At 39.6% G+C, this 19,778-nt stretch overlaps 1 protein-coding gene across 5 annotated transcripts in view; it reads left to right on the top strand.

Annotated features, from left to right (window-relative positions):
- Window positions 1-19,778, top strand: part of Tax1bp1 (Tax1 binding protein 1) — a 64,727-nt gene that overhangs the window by 38,564 nt on the left and 6,385 nt on the right. For 2 of the 5 annotated variants that reach the window (XM_028864136.2, XM_037203758.1), the window contains exons 10-16: window positions 772-918; window positions 2,256-2,382; window positions 4,701-4,801; window positions 7,886-8,011; window positions 12,212-12,283; window positions 17,652-17,826; window positions 18,323-18,465. In XM_028864136.2, the coding sequence (XP_028719969.1) occupies window positions 772-918; window positions 2,256-2,382; window positions 4,701-4,801; window positions 7,886-8,011; window positions 12,212-12,283; window positions 17,652-17,826; window positions 18,323-18,465 (891 nt within the window). The remainder of the gene's footprint in view (window positions 1-771; window positions 919-2,255; window positions 2,383-4,700; window positions 4,802-7,885; window positions 8,012-12,211; window positions 12,284-17,651; window positions 17,827-18,322; window positions 18,466-19,778) is intronic. The other 3 variants (XM_037203760.1, XM_037203761.1, XM_037203759.1) reach the window with 3 other exon arrangements.

Raw genomic sequence — 19,778 nt, forward strand, 5'->3', positions numbered from 1 at the left:
AGAGTAAAAGAAAAATGTCTTTGGTAGACGCTGCAGTCTATCTTGTAGGTCACCTAGTCCACCCTTCTGCCCAAACAGCTTTACTTGCAAATGTTTATTGCAGTGAGTTGCTGGTCTGGTTCGAGGCCTCTGGCTTCTGCTGCACTGTCAGTACTAGGTTCTCACTGGGACTCCTCTCAGATATCCTGTTGTTGCCCTGTGTCATGGAGATCCTGCAGCTTTGGGTCTGCAGTGCTGGCACCTCCATGGAGTTTGTAGATGGAGGAGATGTTGGGGAGGGCCAACTCAGAGCCCTAGATCTGGGCCTGGGTGGTCACTCAGTTGATCAGTCTGCCTGTTCTCCTACCCACACCACCAGGACCAGCTTTCCCGCTTTGCTCAGGTGGGGGCCAGGCCTAGCTCATCCACTCGAATACCTTTGAGGCCAACTCTAGTGAAGCATAATTCTTAGCAGTAAAAGCTGCTCTATTACATATTTTTGATGTCAGATGCAGATTCCTTTTTGTGGAATTTCTGTTTGCGAGCTATAGAAAGTGGCAATGTGATTATTTAAAAGAGTTACATATAAGTTACGTCATTGCTGCTCAGGAGATGGATGATTTTTCCTCAGCTTTTAAGTAAACCTTAGACTTAGACTATAAAATCCAAAACCCCAAAATAAATATAAATTAAAATCCAGGGGTGAAAATTATGGAAATGAAGTTAGGATTTACTATTACATTCTGAAGTATCAGAATTTTTTCCTTATAGAAGTGCTTTTTTCCCCCTAAGGAAAAGAGTGATACACTGGAACATGAACTGAGAAGAGAAGTCGAAGATCTGAAACTCAGACTGCAAATGGCTGCAGATCATTACAAAGAAAAGTTTAAGGAGTGCCAGAGGCTCCAAAAACAAATAAATAAACTTTCAGACCAGCCAGTAAGTGTCACTGAGTCTATGAATTGAAATTTTCCTTCATCAGCTTTCTGTTTATAAATGAAATGTATAGTATTCTAAATATTAACCTTTGAATATAAATGATCAAACTGTATCTTCTGTTACCTTTGTCTATGTAGGTAGGTGTGTGTGTGTGTGTGTGTGTGTGTGTGTGTGTGTGTGTGTGTGTGTGTGTTGGGAGGTATGTGGCGGTCAGAAGACAACTAGTAGGAGCTGGTTATTCCTTCTAGCCTCTGGGTCTCAGGGATAGGGGTGCAGTGCAGGATGTCGTCAAGTTTAATGGAAGTGCTTTTCCACGCTGAGCCCCAGCTTATCACTTCTTGATTTTAAGTAATTGGCCTAATACTGTAATGGAAGTTTGTGTTAAAACCTGAGATTTGTGTTTACTGAGAGCCAACAAAGGAAGCTAGGTCAGCAGCAAGGATCAGCAAGAGCAAGCACTCTTGTCTTTAGGCCATTGCTCTCTTAAGCTCTCGGTGAGTGTCTTTGTCAGTTAAATTCAGTATGTAGTATTAAATGTCACAGTGGCAGAGTGGACTGCTCTCATTGCTTTCTCAGGAGTAGGTAGGTTCACTCATAATAAAGCAGACATTTCATTTGGATGGGTTTATGTATTAAAGGAAAGCCCTGAATTGTACTGAAATAGAAGACTTATGTGAGGGAATCTTGGAAGTGAAGTATAAAAACATTCATTACAGGATACAGACTTGTGTGCTACTGTTTTAGGTTCTCAGGGATAAACAGGAGCAAGGATGCATATGCAGTAGTAAAGTAGGAAGCATTTTATGGAGGAACATTGTAATTCACACAATGTGGGTTTTTGAGCACATTTAAAAAAATTTTTTTAATTAGCTTTGTTCATTTTATTTTATGTGTATTTTACCTGCATGTATGTATGTGTACCACATATATGTTTTTGGTGCTTGTGGAAGTCAGAAGAGGGCATTGGATCCCCTAGGATTGAAGTGACAGGTGGCTGCAAACCACTGTGTGTGGTAAGAATCAAACCTAAATCCTCTGCAAGAGCGACACATGCTCTTAACTGCTGAGTCATCCATGGCTCCAGGCCCACTGGGTACATTTTGATTTGTGGGATTGTGAGATTTCCATAAATGATACAGTTTGGTGATTTCACAAGAAAAAAGCAGTTACTTTTCCTTTGCAGCATTTCCATCAGTTAGGAAAAAGATGTAGCTTTATTCCCTTTTGGCTTTCAAAATGAGAAAACTACCTTTTTGATTATTTACATGTTTAGTAAAGGAAATCAGTATGACTCATTCAGTGACTTTTTCAATAATCATTGTTAACATTTGGGATAGGCCAGTACTAACAGTGTCTTCACAAAGAGAATTGGGAATCAGCAGAAAGTGAATGATGCTTCAATAAACACAGACCCGGCTGCTTCTGCTTCTGCCATGGATGTAAGGCCAGCAGTGTCTTCTGCAGGTAAAAATCTCCTTCTGTCTAGAGTGACCCTCCTTGAAAACTGTATACTGATTTGATGCTGTCTGCTTCCATGTATGAGAATTTCAGGCTGCTTCCGTAAGTTCTTGTAAGTGACAAGGGAGGAAAATGAGGTTTTAAAGTGAGGTAAAGTTTATATGTGGTGAGTATGCAGAGTGTGAGTGTAAAGGAATACTTATCTTCAGGAGAACATTCACTGTTTAAAATTGAACTGGTGAAACATGGAACAATGAAATGGAAGAATTGCTTACACTCAAAATTATTATAAATACAGACCAGAGAAGGTCACAAAGAGTGACAAAGGACAAATGTGGAAAAGTGATGGAGTTGAAAAGCAAGATTTTGCAGCATAGTAACTACACTCAACATGGAGGTTTATTTTGCGCTTTGAGTAGTTATTTTATCTTAATGATTTTATAACATTAAAAAAATTATAATTCTGTGGGGGGGAAAGTACCCCATTCTCCTCAATCCTTTCTTTTCCCTCCTGCTTTGGGTCACTAGGGTACATCTTGTATTAGTGTACCTGTAGACTGATGTTACTGTTAATGGGTTAAATGTTTAGTAGGTACACTAAATGAGTAATGTAATCATTTGACTTAACTCTAGATTTTCATTTGTACTTCTTTCCCCTCTTTATGTAAATCAAATATCTGACAATAAGGAAAATAGGTACCAGCCAAAGTATATATTCATTTTTAGTGTATGGTGTAATTGATGATTTAGTTTTATAAAATACGATTTCTTAGACTGTTAAGTATGTAAGAACAACCCCATAGGAAAGTATGTAGTATTCCATTTATTTGTCTACTGTGTCAGGTTGAATATTCCTTCTTTGAAATACTTGAGGAAGAAATGCTTCCAGGTTTCAAGTTTTTCCACAAATTAGAATGTTTGGGTAAACAGTTCATGATTTCCAATCTGAAAATTAACAAACTCATAATACCTTGTATCTGAAGCTCTTGAAGTGTCGAATGTGTTCAGAGAGCTTCGGAGTTTGGAACATTTCAATTTTTTAGGGACCTTGAATTTCAGATTTTAAGATAATGATGTTCAATCTGTAGTACGTCCTCTGATATTATAGAGTACTCATTTCATGAAGACATAGTGATGGGCAACAGAGGCTGAAAGGATGAACTATTCTCAGGAGCATGGCTTTCTTGCCATCCACCCAGTCATAACAACTGATTTTCCTGCTATTTTGGAAACACTGTAGCAACTTTTTTTTAAAAAAAGGATTTCTTACTTATTGAATGTGAATTTTGTTCTGGTCAAAACTGATGTTTAAAAATTCTCACATAGAGGTCAGATGTGGTGGTACATTCCTGTAACCCCAGCACCCAAGAAGTGGAGATAGTAGTTGTGAATTGAAAGCCATCCTGGAATATAAAGGAACACTGTCTCAAAACAAATAAGACAGACACACACACACACACACACACACACACACACACACACACACACACACACACACACACAGTGGGGGAGAGAACAGCAAATAGATCTCACATCGAATTTGGTTTTTGTTGGGTTGAACTTTACTAAAATACTAAACAAATACTCTATCCCTGAGCTGGATTCCCAAACCACCCCTTTCTTTTTAAAAATTTTTTTATTTGAGACAGGATCTTACCAAGTTGCCCAGGCTGGTCCTTGAGCCCTCTGTATCCCTTCAACTTTTGATGCTCCCTGACCTAGTTTTCTGAGTGGTGAGGTTGTAGCTCAGTGTACTCCCAGTTCTGGCAATATGTGTCCACTTATTCAAGTTTTTCTTTTCTTTTTTTTTTTTTGGTTTTTCGAGATAGGGTTTCTCTGTAGTTTTGCACCTTCCCTGGAGCTCACTTGGTAGCCCAGGCTGGCTTCGAACTCACAGAGATCCGCCTATCTCTGCCTCCTGAGTGCTGGGATTAAAGGCGTGCACCACCACCGCCCGGCCTTATTCAAGTTTTTCTACAGGAAGATAAAATAAAGGAAAAAATACTTGTTTTGGATTTTGAGATGTAGACCAGGCTGTCCTTGGACAAAGTACTAAAATTTTATTTTTATTAATTTGTTTCAATGTGTATAGATGTTTTGCCTGTATGTATGCCGTGTGTATGCGTGACATGCATGCCTAGCACCTTTGGAGGCTGGAAGAGGCTGTCAGATCCTTTGGGACTAGAATCATAGATAGGTGTGAGCTGCCATGTGAGTGCTGGCAATGGAACCCAGGTCCTTGTAGAGCACCTGTTGTTCGTAACAGCTGAGCCACCACTCCAGCTTCCAGACAATAAATAGTATTTGTGCTTTTGTTACAACAGAGACAGATTTTGACATGTTAACAAAGGATCATGTCTGTGAAATGACCAAAGAAATTGCTGAGAAAACAGAAAAGTATAATAAATGTAAACAACTCTTGCAGGTAAGTTACCTGCTTTTTCAGTGGAAGATTTATCAAATGTTAAATGCTTTGCCTTAGTTGTTTTCATTGATGTATGGAGGGTTTATTCTCCTATTCTTCTATATTGATGATACTCCATTTGGGATGATGAAAATAATGTTTTATATACCTCTACAAAATCATGGCCATACACAAACAATGATAAAATGTCATTGTTTGAATATGAATAATTGATAATTAGAATTTTTATCTATATTAGCATGGTACATGGAAAGCGTTTGAACTTTATAAGGGAAGTCCTTTTTAAAAATGTATTATATCTGTAACAGACAATTGTATTACATTTATGTGCTTATGTGCTCACTCATGCACTCGCCAGTGCAGATGCATGTGGAGGCCACGGGTTGACTTCCTGATGTCTTCCTTAATGGCTTCCTCACAGTACCTTTTCAGACAGGGTCTGTCCTGAGTCTAGAGCCAGTGCTTTGGGCTGGACTGGATGCCAGTGAGCCCCTGCGATCAATTGTGTTCGTTCCACCACAGGGCTTACAGCCACATGCTGCTGCGGCCAGTGAGTTGCTGGGGATCTGAAGTCAGATCTTCAGTGCTTGTGTAGCAAGTACTTGACCCATCTAACCATCTCCCAAACCTCTGTCTTTTACTACATATTTAATAACCATATTTTCATAATGAAAGATGGAAATGTTAAGCAAATGAGTTGTCTCTGTCTTAGGGTTTTATTGCTGTGAAGAGACACCATGACCACAGCAACTCTTATAAAAGACAACATTTAATTGTGGTGACTTGCTTAGAGTTCAGAGGTTCAGTCCATTATCATTATGGTGGAATATAGTAGCATGCAGGCAGGCATGGTGCTGGCTACATCTTGATTAGACAAAAACAGGAAGTGGCCTGTCACATTGGGCAGTATCTTGAGCATGTATGAGACCTCAAAGCCTGCCTCTACAGTGACACACTTTCTCCAACAAGACCACAGCTCCTAATAGTGCCACTCTCTGAGTTTATGGTGGCCAGTTACATTTAGACTACCACAGTCTCTCTGTGAATTTAATTACTTTAAGCAGCATTGTTCAGATTCTTTCAATTTTGTTACCTTTCCTGGTGATACTCACTTTGCACTATTTTAAAGTATAAGGGAAAAATGCTTCTCATTTATATCTAGCTTAGAATAGAGGGCAAAATAATTTTGTATTTGTGTATGTGGTTTTTAAGGTTGTGTGTGTGTGTGTGTGTGTGTGTGTGTGTGTGTGTGTTTTCTGCATAAGGGAAAGGAAGGTAACCTTTTTAGAACAACAAAATGAAACTTGTAGATCTGCTCAGTATTACTATAATAACAAGATCCTTTTTGTTACTTGCTTAAAGGTAATGTTTAAAGTGTTTTACTCAAGTTGTGAACTGGACATTCTGAGATCTTTCTGTAGAAGAAATGATGAGGATGGTACTGATGTTGGAGTGTGATGCAGCGCTTGTGTTTTTATTGATGCTGGTGTAAAGAAGCTTTGTAGGACAGTGTAGCACACATGACTATGCAGTGTATAATACTCAAGACTGTTGCTGAGATGTGTATGTAGAGACGGGATCAGTGAGCTGTGGCGATCTGTCTGTCCTTGTGTACCTCAGCTTTAGGACTGCAAATGCATGTTGCCACACCTGGCTTTTACATGAGTGCTGGGATCCGAATCCAGCTTCTCATGCTTTATGTGGTAGGCACTGTACCCATGCAGCCATCTCTTTAGCTCCGCTGTTATCTTTCTGTAAGTGCGGACTTAGTTTTAAAACATCTTTTATTAAAAAGTTGTTCATCTTGCTATGTAATTTTTTTTCTTTCTTGAAGAGTAGAAACCAGATTTTGCCAAATTGTGTGGTTACTTAAAGACAAAGAGGTGACTAAGCAGGAGTAGCTTTATTGTATATGTGTGGTGGGTGATTTTGACCAGCTAGCCCAAAGAATTCACCCTTCAGACTAGAGTAGAAAGAACATCATGAATCTGTTAACTGTGCCGCAAGAGCCGTGGGCATGGCGTTGTCAGAACTGCCTGCCTGCTGCCTGCCTGCCTGCCTGCCTACCTGCTGCCTGCTGCCTGCCTGCTTGCTTGCTGCCTGCTGCCTGCCTGCCTGCCTGCCTGCTGCCTGCTGCCTGCCTGCCTGCCTGCCTGGGTTGTAGGTGCAGCTACTTTCTCTGCTGGATGTGTACTGTTAACTTTTCCTTTCCTTAATGATGTTTGTAGAACATCAAATTTTAATTTTGATTGAATATCAATTTCTTTTATATTTTGTATTTCAAAAAATAAAAAGTCCTGCAAGGCATTAAACATATTCCTCTGCACTGTTTCCAGGAGTTACTTGTTTTGTTTTTGCTGTACTTAGAGACCACAACCAGGGCCTTACAATGTTGAGACAGTGGGCTGCCAGTGGGCTATGCTCCTGGTCCGTCCAGAAGTCTTGTAGTCAGCTTAGAGTTGTTGCTGTGTGTGTTCTGAAGTGTGGAATTTAGAAGTTTGATCCTTTCTCCATTGAATTGCTCAAAATATTTTTGAGCTTTACCTCCAAAGAACAAATATTTAAAATGAAATTGGCCCATTTACTTTTTGGTCACTATTTGTAAACTCTTCCTTTTGGTGTCTTGTGTTTTTAAGAAAAAAGAGCTGTCATAAAAGCTAAACCATAAAATGGTTTATTTAGCTTTCCTCTTTTTGTAAAAGTTATATGAAATGCTATAGTCTTAGAAATGTAAAGAATAGAGGTGATTAAAAAGTACACCCATGATCTTAATCTAAAATACAAGAACTATGGTTATTTTTCTCTGCAACACAGACTTATTAAACTGTTTTAAACAAATCGTAAGTAAAATGGGATTATATTATCTGTTGCAGTGTGCTCAGTATAGGACACTTCATGGTCAGCTGATCACTTACCTCACTTGTTTAAGTAGATATGTGCTATGCCATTGCTAAAAAATGATTTATTCAGTCTTGGTAAACATTTTGGTTTTATACTGTTACAGTAATCATCACACATGTGTGTTTGTATAGACCTGCTTTGTGGAGATGTGAAGTTTTTAGTAATTATGCTAATTTTATTTAGGATGAGAAAACCAAATGCAGTAAATATGCTGATGAACTTGCAAAAATGGAGCTGAAGTGGAAAGAACAAGTCAAAGTTGCTGAAAATGTGAAACTTGAACTAGCTGAAGTAGAGGACCGTTACAAAGTAAGATTTGCAGACTTGATGTGCTGTGCTTAGTGAACATGATCCTGTAGAAAATGTGTTACCTATAAAATATCAACTGAGTACCTTTTTCAATATAGATAAGCTAGGTAGTATTTTGTTCTATAAGTGTGCTGTATATTTAGTTACACACGACTTATTCACTAAACTGAGAAGCGGGCTCCAACGTGCATTGTTTATTAATTCTGTTCTTTGGATTCAGGTAGATTTTTAAATTTATCTTTTAAAGTTTCCTTTAGTATATATTAATTATATATAATAGTAGGTTTCAGTGTATTTTCATGCATCTGTATGATGGATTTTTATAATATTCTCCCCTGGTGAAAAAAAAAAATGATTTCCCCCGATACACATTACAGCCTCCTACTGATACCTGTCCAGATAGTTCCCTTTTTTCCTGCCCTGCCATGTGTCTGTCTGCGCCTCCTTCCCCAGCCCCCATAGATTTCATTAAGTTGCTTTGTGGAGTGTGGGGAAGAGGTTTTTTTACAGGAGCATGGGTAATGCGGCAGTGACTGTACACTGAAGAAAATGTCTCTATTTCCTCCAGCAGCCATCAGCTACCTATTAATCCTCAGAAAAATGTGAGGCCTCATTAGATTATACCCTTCATGATGGAATGTTGATGGGCCAGTCTTGTGCAGGTCTTAGGAGGTAATCACATTTGCTGAGAATTCAAGGGTACAAAGGCCATGTCACACCCAGAAGACAGCATTCCACAGTACTCTACCCCTTTCTCTTTCTCTTAGATTCTTTCTCCTGCAGTGTTCCCTGGCCCTCGGATGAGGTAACAAAGATGTTCATTTAGGGCTAAGCATTCTATAATTATTTAATGTCAGCACTTTGATCAGTTCTGTAACCATCCCTTGCAAAGAGAAGCTTCTCTGACCAAAGCTGACTGCAGCACTAATGTGGGTCTGAACATAATAGTTAAAAGACAGCTTGACAGATGTACACACACCATGGCTGTTTAGCAGTAGACTAGCAGAAGCCTTGTGTTTTCCCTAGCTATGGGTTTGACTAGATGTTTATGAGTTCCTTCCAGTGGAGACTCTAACCAGGAAATGATTAGTTACACACACACACACACACACACACACACACACACACAGAGGCTATTGCACTGGTGGGCATGTTTTGCTTGGCACATTGGTAGTGTAGTACACAGGATTCATAGCTTAGTGAGACTGGATGACAATTCTTTCCCAGGAGCTTGTTCAAAGTTGAGTTCCAGCTTGCTTTCTCAAGTCTTGCAAGCAGAGTATGTGATGTCTTAAGCAATAAGGTCTTACCTTCCAGTTCTGGTATGTTGCCAACGGCAGTGGCAATAGCTTTTGTTTTTTTGGACTGGCCAACAACACACAGGGAGGTAGCCCACTCCAAAAAAAAAAAAAAAAAAAAAGAAAGAAAAAAAAAGTGTATCTTTAAAAGTTATCATTTCAGCCAGGCAGTGGTGGTACATGCCATTAATCCCAGCACTCGGGAGGCAGAGGCAGGTGTATCTCTGTGAGTTCGAGGCCAGCCTGGTGTACAGAGCGAGATCTAGGACAGGCACCAAAACTACACAGAGAAACCCTGTCTTGGAAAAAAAAAAAGTTATCATTTCATTTTCTTATTATTGTAGATGTGTGTGTTAAATTATTTTGGGACTTTTTTAGTTCCCCCAATTTATTTATTTATTTTTTAGTGTAATGATATATTATCAATAATTTTCTAGCTTTAAAATTTATCATACAGATTACTGTGATCCTAAATAAAATACTCTGAGGTAAATGGTATAATATTAATTAAAGAAACTTTTTTTTTGGGGGGGGGGGTTCGAGACGAAACTTATTTTTGCCAGTGTAATATTAGGTAACAGTTGGAATAATAAATGTTACCTGTAAGAATGCTAGAAAACAATGAGCAAGCGACTGGACTAGGAAGTCAAAAGTGTTATCCTTGTATGTGAGAGATTTTAAGATATCTATATGTAATTTACTTATTTTTGTAATTGAAAACTGGTGAGTTCTAAGTAATTTAACATCGCTTTTCGGCCTTTTGCTAGGATCAAGTATAGTATCTAAGTAATTTAACTTTACCTCTAGCTAGTTATTTTGGTGTGTGCCTGCATGTGTCGGGGAGTGTGGGGATGAAGAGCTGCTAGGTGAGAACTGTATCTATACTGGAGTAGATCAGACTTGAATAATACCTTGTCGTCAACTTCTAGAAGGCCTAAAATAGAATTTGGGTCCTACATGATGTTGAGAATTTTCTAAGAGGAAGGGAACTCAGAGTGTATCCTTTTCAAAGTAATTTATAAGCTCTTAAGAGGCTTTGTAGGGAGTAAGGGGTTAAAGCTGAGATCATAAGTAGACGTATTCTCAGAATGAGGTGATAAAGTCCATTTCCTTCATGATAGCTTTTTTATTTTTATTCGTTTGTATGGGTTTTTTGCTTGCATGTGTATCTGTGCACTCCTTGTGTTCCTGGTGCCTGGGGCAGCCAGAAGAGTACATCAGATCTCATGAAATTGGAGTTGTGAGCTGTCATGTGGGTGCTCTTAATCCCTGAGTCCCTTCTTGATCTCTTTCTATAGACTGGGGACATGAGCCTAGACAGGTTGATCTGAAATGCATCCATTAGGAAGAAATACTGAAGAGTAGTGGAGTTGTTGCTGCTGCTGTTGTTTGCTGTTTGGTTTGAGACATGGTTGTGCTCTCCCTGTGTAACCCTAACTGATACGGAACTTTCTGTGTAGATCATGCTGGCCTCAGACTCACAGAGATCTGCCTCCCAAGTTCTGGGATTAAAGGTGTGTGTTACCACACCCAGCAAAAAATAGAATAGTTAGATTTGTCTCCATTAATGCAGGTGGTCTTAGGTAGTTGTTGAAGGATTTTCTGACACAGATTGAAAACGTTGAGGAGTGGAGGAGGAAAGGTTGTAGCTTGTTAAGCTTTGGTCACACTGTTGGTTCTCATGGTGTCTGTTAACTAATGCAAGAAACGTAGGTGTGGGACATTTTGTCTTTCCAAGGCAGGAAGGACGGCCATGAAAACATGTGTTACCATTACTTAAAATGGCAGATTTCCCCAACCTTGGTAGCACATATCTGTAATCTTAACACTTGGAAGTTTGAGGCAGGAGATTATAGATCATCAGGTCCAGCTTGAACTAAACCTTGAGTTCCTGGCCAGCTTCTGGCAGTTTTGGAATTTGAGGATGAGAATGGTATGTGAATTAATAATTTCTGGCTTCTTATCATGGAAAGTTGAACAGAAAACCAAAGAAGAATGGTTATAGAAGGTCTTTATTTGTAGTTGGTAGCAAAAAGTAGACACTAAAGAGCAGGCATTAGGATAACAATATCGATGCTGTTTTACATACTCCAAAGGAGTCCTTTTCAAGATAAGGAAAGCTGCCTCCAAGGTATAAGGGACATAGAAAAAGGGAGGGCGGGAAGAATGTAAGAGCTAGAGGAAGGCATGGACTGAGGTAGAAGTCTGTCCTCAGAACACGACCTCACTGTTGCACTCTTAATCCCACAGCAGTGGAGATGACTGGCCCCGTCCTGGCACAGTATTGGGCCTGTCAGTGGCCTGTCCTGGGAGGAAAAGGGCCAAGGACCTAGTGCAGATAATGGGAGCGAGGAGGGAGGGAGGGGCTCATAAGGCTCTCGTCCTTCACTGACTACTCTGGGACTTAATAGTTTCAGGGAGGGGAGAGATCATTTATTCAGTGGTATAGCCGCTAGTAAGAACCTGTCGTCTCCTGCCTAGGACCCTATAAGCAACCTGATGGAACCCATTGGGGATATGGGAGTATAAAATACACTCTGTATGTGTGATGCCACAATGAAACTTAGGCATAATCAGTGTGCTAACAGATTGTAAAAGGAAAGCTAGGTGCGGTGGCACACACCATTGGTTTCATGTCTCAGGATGCTGACTGAGTGTGAGACTAACCCAGGACAAAACAAGTTCTGAGCCAGCCTACAGAAATCCAAAAATAGGAGTGGAGGGGGGAAGAAAGAAGAGAAGAGAAATTCGTCAGTAATGGTGCTAATTCAAAGACTGAGAACTAAGGAAAATAACTGAACTTGGTGATAGTAATTAGTTTGCTAGTATAGTACTAAGTGGATCGCAAATGTAAGGAGAAAGTAGATAATAAAAATATTAACAATAATCTTTTTTTATTCAGCTACAGTTGGCAGAGAAAGACAGAGAAATAAATGATCTGGCTTCCCATTTGGAAACTCTCTCAAGAGAGAAGGTATTGAGCAATGCACTTCAATAAAATGTGGATATTCTGTAACCATTCTTGGCTTTCTTTGTTGGTCTTCTCTTTGAAAGCTTCCTTCCATGTCTGCACCTCTCCGCTCCCTGGTAGTAAACAGTAATTGGTGGACCATCCATTCCAGGTTACACGCCTACCACCTGTTGAGAAATAGGCCAAGTGTTGAAGGCTGCTCGTTTAGTCTTCCTCACAGAGTTTGCGTTTAACAATAAACTAAGTTTACAACATTCAAATTTAGGGGGGAAGAATTTGTAATCCTTTTGTTCAGACTTAAGTATTTTCTTGCAAAGAAGTAAAGTAAGCTGTTAATACTGGAAAACAATACTATTTTTTTTTTTAAGATTTATTTATTTATTTATTATGTACACAGAAGAGGGTACCAGATCTCACTATAGATGGCTGGGAGCCACCATGTGGGTGCTGGGAATTGAACTCAGGACCTCTTAACCTCTGAGCCATCTCTCCAGCCCAACAATACTATTTCTTGACATTGACAAAATGCAAGCTCTTAAGTCAGTGATTCTGAACCTTCCCAATGCTGCAGCCTTTTAATGCAGTTCCTACGTTTTTGAAAACTTGGCCTTCTGTGTTAGTTTGATGCTTGCCAGTATGGACAGGTTTATCTAACGAGTCAGGTGGCAGTTTGGGTGGTGTAGTGAAGTGTGTAGCATTTGGAAGATCCACTTGAGGAGATCTCCAGTGTGGATGGTGTTACTGTGTTACAACATTGGATTGCTCAGCTTCATCACTTGTGGATGTATTTGTGGTTGGACAATAGTTTGATTATCCCATGAGTATCCTGTAGTCAGTTGGGATGCTACTGTGAGGTAGCCATCTCCTGCAGGCTAGGACTCAGTTGCATAAGGTTGGTTTCACTTCAGATGCCAGCCTCAGTGAAGTACCTAGACTTTCTGTATTTTACAGCTGACTAACACCCACTTGGAAATGTTTTTCTAGATGACTCTCAGAATTCAAGAAAGCAATAGTAACTTCACAATGATATTTTATCATGAAGAATATACTTTAGAAACAGGCAGATGAAAGAGATACATGTGTAGGGAAGGGTTAATGTTCCTTTTAGGTGTATGGTGCTTCTAGATTGTTGATCGAGTCACTAACCAGGAAGTTCTCCTAGCCTCTCTGTTTATTTTTTTCTGGAGTTTCTTGATATAGGTATGATTGATTAAATCATCAGTGACCAAATGATTTAACTCATTCTATAGCTACCCTCTTTACCTAGGAATCAACCAGAGGATGTGGGTTGTGAGAGCCCTTCCCTTGAAACTGCCCAAGATCTCACGTAAACATCTTTGTTACCATAAACTTAGGTAGGCTCCAAAGTCACAACTGAGGAAATTGTAAGGATTTCAGGAGTTCTGTGTCAACCATCAAATATTTATCTTCCTAGCTGGCAGTCATCATTATCAAACTCCTTTTAGCCAGCAGATTATAATTTGTCATCCTTTTTTTTTTATTTCGAGACAACATCCTAGCTGGCCTGGAACTCACAGATCCACCTGCCGCTGCTTCCTGAGTGCTGGGATTAAAGGTGTGCACTACCACACCTGGCTCTTTTTGTTGTTGTTGTTAAGATTTATTTGTATTTATGTGTAGAAGCACATTCTGCATATATGTGTGCCCCCAGAGGCCAGAAGAGGGTATCCAGTCCCCTGAAAATGAGATTACAGGAGACTAAGCTGCCCCGTGTGGTTGTGTGATTTCCTAAGATCTAAAGTGCATATGAAGTACAGGGGAGAAATACTGCCGTTCCTTTTACCCTGCCTTCATCTTCCCCAAGCTGAGTTATACTGTGGTTCCTTTGCTCCAGTTCCTCCCCCTCCCTCCTGCCCACCCCCAGATTTTGTTAGGTGGGCCTGTACCTTTGGTACTTCTGGACAAGGATAACCTGAGAACTGTCTAATCACTTAGGCTGACTTAAAATTGGTTGGTTCTCCCTTGTTTTAGGGCCTTTGTTAATGTCTTTTGTCAAGGAATACCCTTACCTATCATTTATTACTATTTTGTTGGGAAAACGTAGATTTTATACATATGCAAGAGTAGAGATGATAAAGTGATTGCACTAGTTCACATTGTACCTATGGCCAGTCGCAGTCTGTCAGTCTGACTGCAGTCTTTGACCCCACATCCTCAGCCAGAGTTGTTCATGTGTGGTCCAGACTTCCTTTTCGTTACCTCTAAACGGCTGACTCTCTTGGCCCCTCACAGGCTTTCTGAGACAGGCTCTGGCCATGTAACACTGGCTGGCCCAATACTCTTGATAGAGCCCAGCGTGGCCTTGAACTAATGGCAGCTCTCCTGGGTCAGTCTCCTTGGTACTGTTTTTACCACTCTTGGTGTTTTTTTCCTGGACCTCCTTTGGCCTTCCAGTCCAGTTAGGTACTCACACTAAACTTACCTATGGAACAGCTTTTAATTATGCAAATATATTTGTATATATTTTGTGCTTGGTTGGGTGTCTGTCCCTTTCACTTAACTGCAAGGTCCATGAAGAGTACAGAGTACCTGTTTTAATCATGTGTTTGTGGTCTCCATTATAGTACCTGGTGTTTGAAGTCAAATATTTGAATTTTTTGTTTAATAAATAAGTTAATGGAGCAAATTTAATTTATATATAGCATTTGCTTATAAAAAGATTTGATGAAAGAAATATACTGAGATCAGTTTTATTGCCAGTTTAAAAACTGTCAGCCCTTATCAGGAATGCCATATTGGACACTTGCTGGCTGCTTTGGTTTATTACTATTATTTTAAAACTTTGAAGTTCTTCTTAGTCTCCTGTTGTATTGTCATATTTATATCACTTTAAATGAAGCGTTTGCATTATGATTTCCAACAGCTTGATTAAGATTTAGTGTCTGTTCCACAGAGTATTTCTGAGAACTCTAAAAGCTGCTCAGGTGTATGAAGGTTAGTGTTAGGTTCTCATTGCTCATCACTGAGCCCTTGGTCTACACACACTTGCCTGGAAGGAAGCACATTGTCATTAAGCATTAGTTGAGTAAATAGGTGCTGACCTACTGTTTTTAAAGATTGATGTTTACTTTTGTATGTCTGAGTGTTTGTCTGTTTTATGTGTATGCACATGTTAACCCCTAAACCCTCCTCACTGGTCTTTGGAGGAGGAGGAGGAAGGAGTCAGAAGGAAACTGTGTAAACTGGGGAAGATGGAGGGAAGGACGTAGAGGAGGAAGAGCAGACCAGAGGTGTTTCACAGTATTTCTCTTTGTTTGCGGGGAGGGCCGAGGGCTTGAGATGGTTTCTGCGTGTATAGGCCATGCTGGACTGCAGTGTCCGTCTTCGGCATTCCAGGTACTAGGACTGTACCTTATATAAACATTTCAGTGTTCAGATCTGATATTTGTTGGTAGAAGAAAATGGTGGATTAAGAGGTGACATAACTTGACTGAGTCATATGCATGCTTGAGACCTAAAATCTAGGTTGTTTAGGGGTTCCCCCTCCCCCCCTTCTCCCTTTCCCTCCTTTGTTCCTCTTCTCAGAGTTTTTTTGGGTGGTGTTGGGGAATTAGAGCCTTGTGTAGCCTTGACAAGTCTTCTACCATTGAGCTGTGTCTTCACCTTTGAAATTTCAGCAGAGATTTTCATTATAACTGAGGGTGCCTTGAGTTCACTTTGTATCTCAGCCTAGCCTCAATTTTGGGATCCTCCTTCCTCTGCCTCCCAAATCGTGGGATGTTATTTTTAAATATTGGCAGTTTAAGACATTTATACTTCCACTTTATACTCATTTTGTCAATTTATGCAGAAGCCTGCTGGGATTTTTTATTAGGATTCCATTGTATCTGTAGTTAGAGGGGAGTTACTAGTTTAAAAAACGTTTTCTGTATGTGTACTTGTTACGCATCTTTCCATTTGTGCTGTCTTTAATCACATTCAGGATTTTAATGAGTACATCTTTTGCTAACTTACTTCCTATGCATTTTCTCTTTGATTTCACTCTAAATAGAATCAAAATTTTCCCTCTCCTCTTAGTTGCTTATCTATAGGGATAGAATTGATTTATATGTTAACTTTGTATCTTGTAACCTGCTTAACGTCACTCATTTTCCTAGCCTCTGTGCCTTAGGTTCATTCTGCATGTTCTCTTGTATGGTCCGAATAAAGGCAGACAGATTTAGTTCCTTTCCCGTCTGCCTTCATCTTGTCTTAGTTACTAGTTATGTTGAAGAGAATTAGGTAGAGCTGCAGAATCCTTTGCTTATATTTCATCTGCAGTAGAATCATTTGATTTTTACCTTATACTTTTATAGATTTTCATGACAATTTTTCAAGTTAAATTATTTTTTATTCTATCTTGCTGGATTTTTTAAAAACTCTGAACAAATCTTGAATTGTTTGCATTTATATTATTTTTTAAAAAAGATGTTTGTCATAGTCTTGTGGTTAAAATCCTTAGGTTTTTTTTTTTAAATATTAGATTTGATTTGCTAGGATTTTTGCATCAGTGTTTATGAAGGTTGTGGTCTGAAGTTTTTTTGTAATATCCTTGTGTGTGTGCATGGGCGCACACACATGTCTATGCAGGTACACATGTATATGTGGAGGCCCAAGGTAGACACATGGCTAGCTTCTCTAACCACCTGTGCTCTGGGGGTCCAGCTTCCTTCAGCTGGTCCTCATGCCTGATCTGCCTGGATGTGGTCCTGTGGATCTGAACTCCAGCCCTCCCTCACCTCATGGTTGCTGACAAACACTTAAACTACTGAGCTGTCTCCCTAGTCCCTGGCTTGATTGGATAGCAGAACCTGACCTAGTAACTTAAGTTGGGAACTGTTTCTTCCTCATATTTTAAAAAGGCTGTACAGGATTAACGTGCATGTGAGTTTTTGTTTGGAGACAATTTTATATAGCCCAGGCTAGCCTCCAACTTACTGTGTAGCTTAGGATCACCTTGAACTCCTGAGCCTTAGTCTCTACCTCTTCAGTGGCAAGATAGGTATAAACTAGCCAGTCTGTCACAGGCTTAGTGTTTTAAAAAAGATTTTGAATGTTTGATAGAATTCTTTAGTAGAGGGGCTGGATTTTCCTTTTTTATACTAAAATTTTGTTGATAAGTAGTAGGAGGTTCATAGTTTCCCCTAAATTAGTTGAATAACAAGTACTTTTGGCACAAGTAAATTTGGACGTACATTGGGCTTTATCCTGATTTCTGATTGGGGCATTTAAGAGGTGGACGCAGCTCCCCCACAAGCACACACAGAACATACTAGAGAGATGTTAATGCTGTATTTGGGCTGAATGTTTAATGCTGCCTTCAGAGAATATTTGGCTGCTTTCTTATTCATCTTTGTTTTGTTAATTTTAGGAACTTAAAAGGAGTTTGGAAGATCAGAAAGGAAGGAAAATGGAAGGTCAGAACCCCCAACAGGTCTCAAGGTGTCTCAACACATGCTCTGAGCAAAATGGGCTCCTTCCTACACTGCCAAATGCGCAGCCAGTTCTGCAGTATGGTAATCCGTACACAGCACAGGAAACACGAGGTTATTTGAGTCTTTTTGGCTTGGTGCTTAGCTGACTCTTAAGAGTTTTGCCTTTTCATAGAATTAGAGAGCTGAGGGTATAATGAACTCTAATAAATTTTCTTTGTAATTTGTCATTTTAATGTTTGATGCTACTACTGACATCTGCAAGTGATAAATCATGAATGAATAGTCCTAATTGCTTATCTTAGATCAGTTTTTAGACTTTTGGGTTAAAAATAAAAACTTTAAGTTTCTTAAGTTTTCTTAAGATTTTGCTCTGTAGCCCAGGCTGGCACATTCTGCCATGCCCACGTGGCCTCTGCTTTTCTTCCTATGTGGTGCTGAGGCTCCCAGGCCTTCTTGCTCCAGGAAAGCATGTTGCCACTGAGCCACACCCTGACTTCCCATTTACATCTCTATTCCCCATATCTACATGTAGAGGAGATAATTTCTATAACTGATTCCATCTGATTTTTTTTTTCCCCTAAGTGTTTTTTCCATTTTCTTACTACAGATGGAGCAGATGGTGCTTTTTATCCAGATGAAATCCAAAGGCCACCTGGGCGAGTCCCATCTTGGGAAGACAATGTTGTCTGCAGCCAGCCTGCCCGGAACCTTAGCCGGCCCGATGGTTTAGAAGACCCCGAGGACAGCAGAGTAAATTGAGTTTTCATTGTTTGAGCCTGCCTGCTCTTGTGCTTCTGGCTTAGTGGAGTGTTAAGGGTGTGTGTGTGGAAAGACTAAATTTGCATTTGCATGGGATTGCCTGCTTAATTTTTTTGAAAAATCTGTGTTTGAAAACCCAACCAGTATTTTTTTTTTTGGGCCACTTAACACTTTAGGATTTATATATTAAAGCTCAGAGGTTGATTAGAATCTCAGTTATCAGTTAGTTTAATCCTAATTATTACTTCCTAAGTAACTTTCTATAGTCTTTTGATTGTGGCTCTGCTGACCTGTAAGAAACCAAGTGTTAAGATGGAAAAGTATTATGCAAAGCATAGTATTTATATCCTGTAAATTTTAATGTAAATTTTATTATCTTTATCATATAGTAGTTTTCTTTTTCTGAGAAATTCCTCTTTTCGACATCCTTAATACTTATGTGACATTTCTTATTCTGGCAGCAACATAAAAATGATGATAATTAAATTAGATTATATGGCATATCATTTTTTTTTTTCGAGACAGGATTTCTCTGTGTAGCTTTGCGCCTTTCCTGTAACTCACTTGGTAGCCCAGGCTGGGGCATATCATTTTTTAAAAAGATTATTTTGTTTTTGTTTTTTGAGACAGGGTCTCTCTACATAGCCCTGGCTATTCTACAGCTCACTATGTAGATGAGGCTGGTCTCCAACTCACAGAAATCCACCTGCCTCTTCCCTTGCTGGGAATAAAAAAAAGTATGTGCCGCCTTGCCTGACTAAAAGATGATTTTCCCCCCACAAGATAGTGTTTCTCTATGTAACAGCTCTGGGTGTCCTGGAAAACTCTCTGTAGCCCAGGCTGGCCTTGAACTCACAGAGATCGGCCTGCTTCTGCCTCAGAGTGCTGGGATTAAAGTGTGCACCACCACGCCCAGCTAAAAGATGATTTTTTTTCACCATTTAATGAATAGATTCCTTACAGCAGCTCTGAGGGGTGGGGGGCTCCTTTTTTTTTTTTTTTTCCGTAGCAGCTCTTTCATGTGCCTTAAGATAAATATCAAGGAAATGGTTTTATCGTGCTCTTTGCAAGTACAATGGTATCATGACCTGTTTCTCATTTAATATAGTTTGCTGCATTTAATTGCTATTAACCTTTGCAGAAACTGATCAGTGTTCAGACAGGCATGATTTTAGACCTAGTGTTCAACACTCATAATGGAGAAAAATGTATTTCTCCCTCTTGCCTTTTGGCCTCCTGTGTCCATTACTGGGAATAATTAGGAAAACTGTCAGAACTTTTGTAGCCTGTTTAAGGTCTTGAAT

Source organism: Peromyscus leucopus, chromosome 3 (assembly GCF_004664715.2).
Source record: "Peromyscus leucopus breed LL Stock chromosome 3, UCI_PerLeu_2.1, whole genome shotgun sequence".
In the NCBI taxonomy this organism is placed as follows: domain Eukaryota; kingdom Metazoa; phylum Chordata; class Mammalia; order Rodentia; family Cricetidae; genus Peromyscus; species Peromyscus leucopus.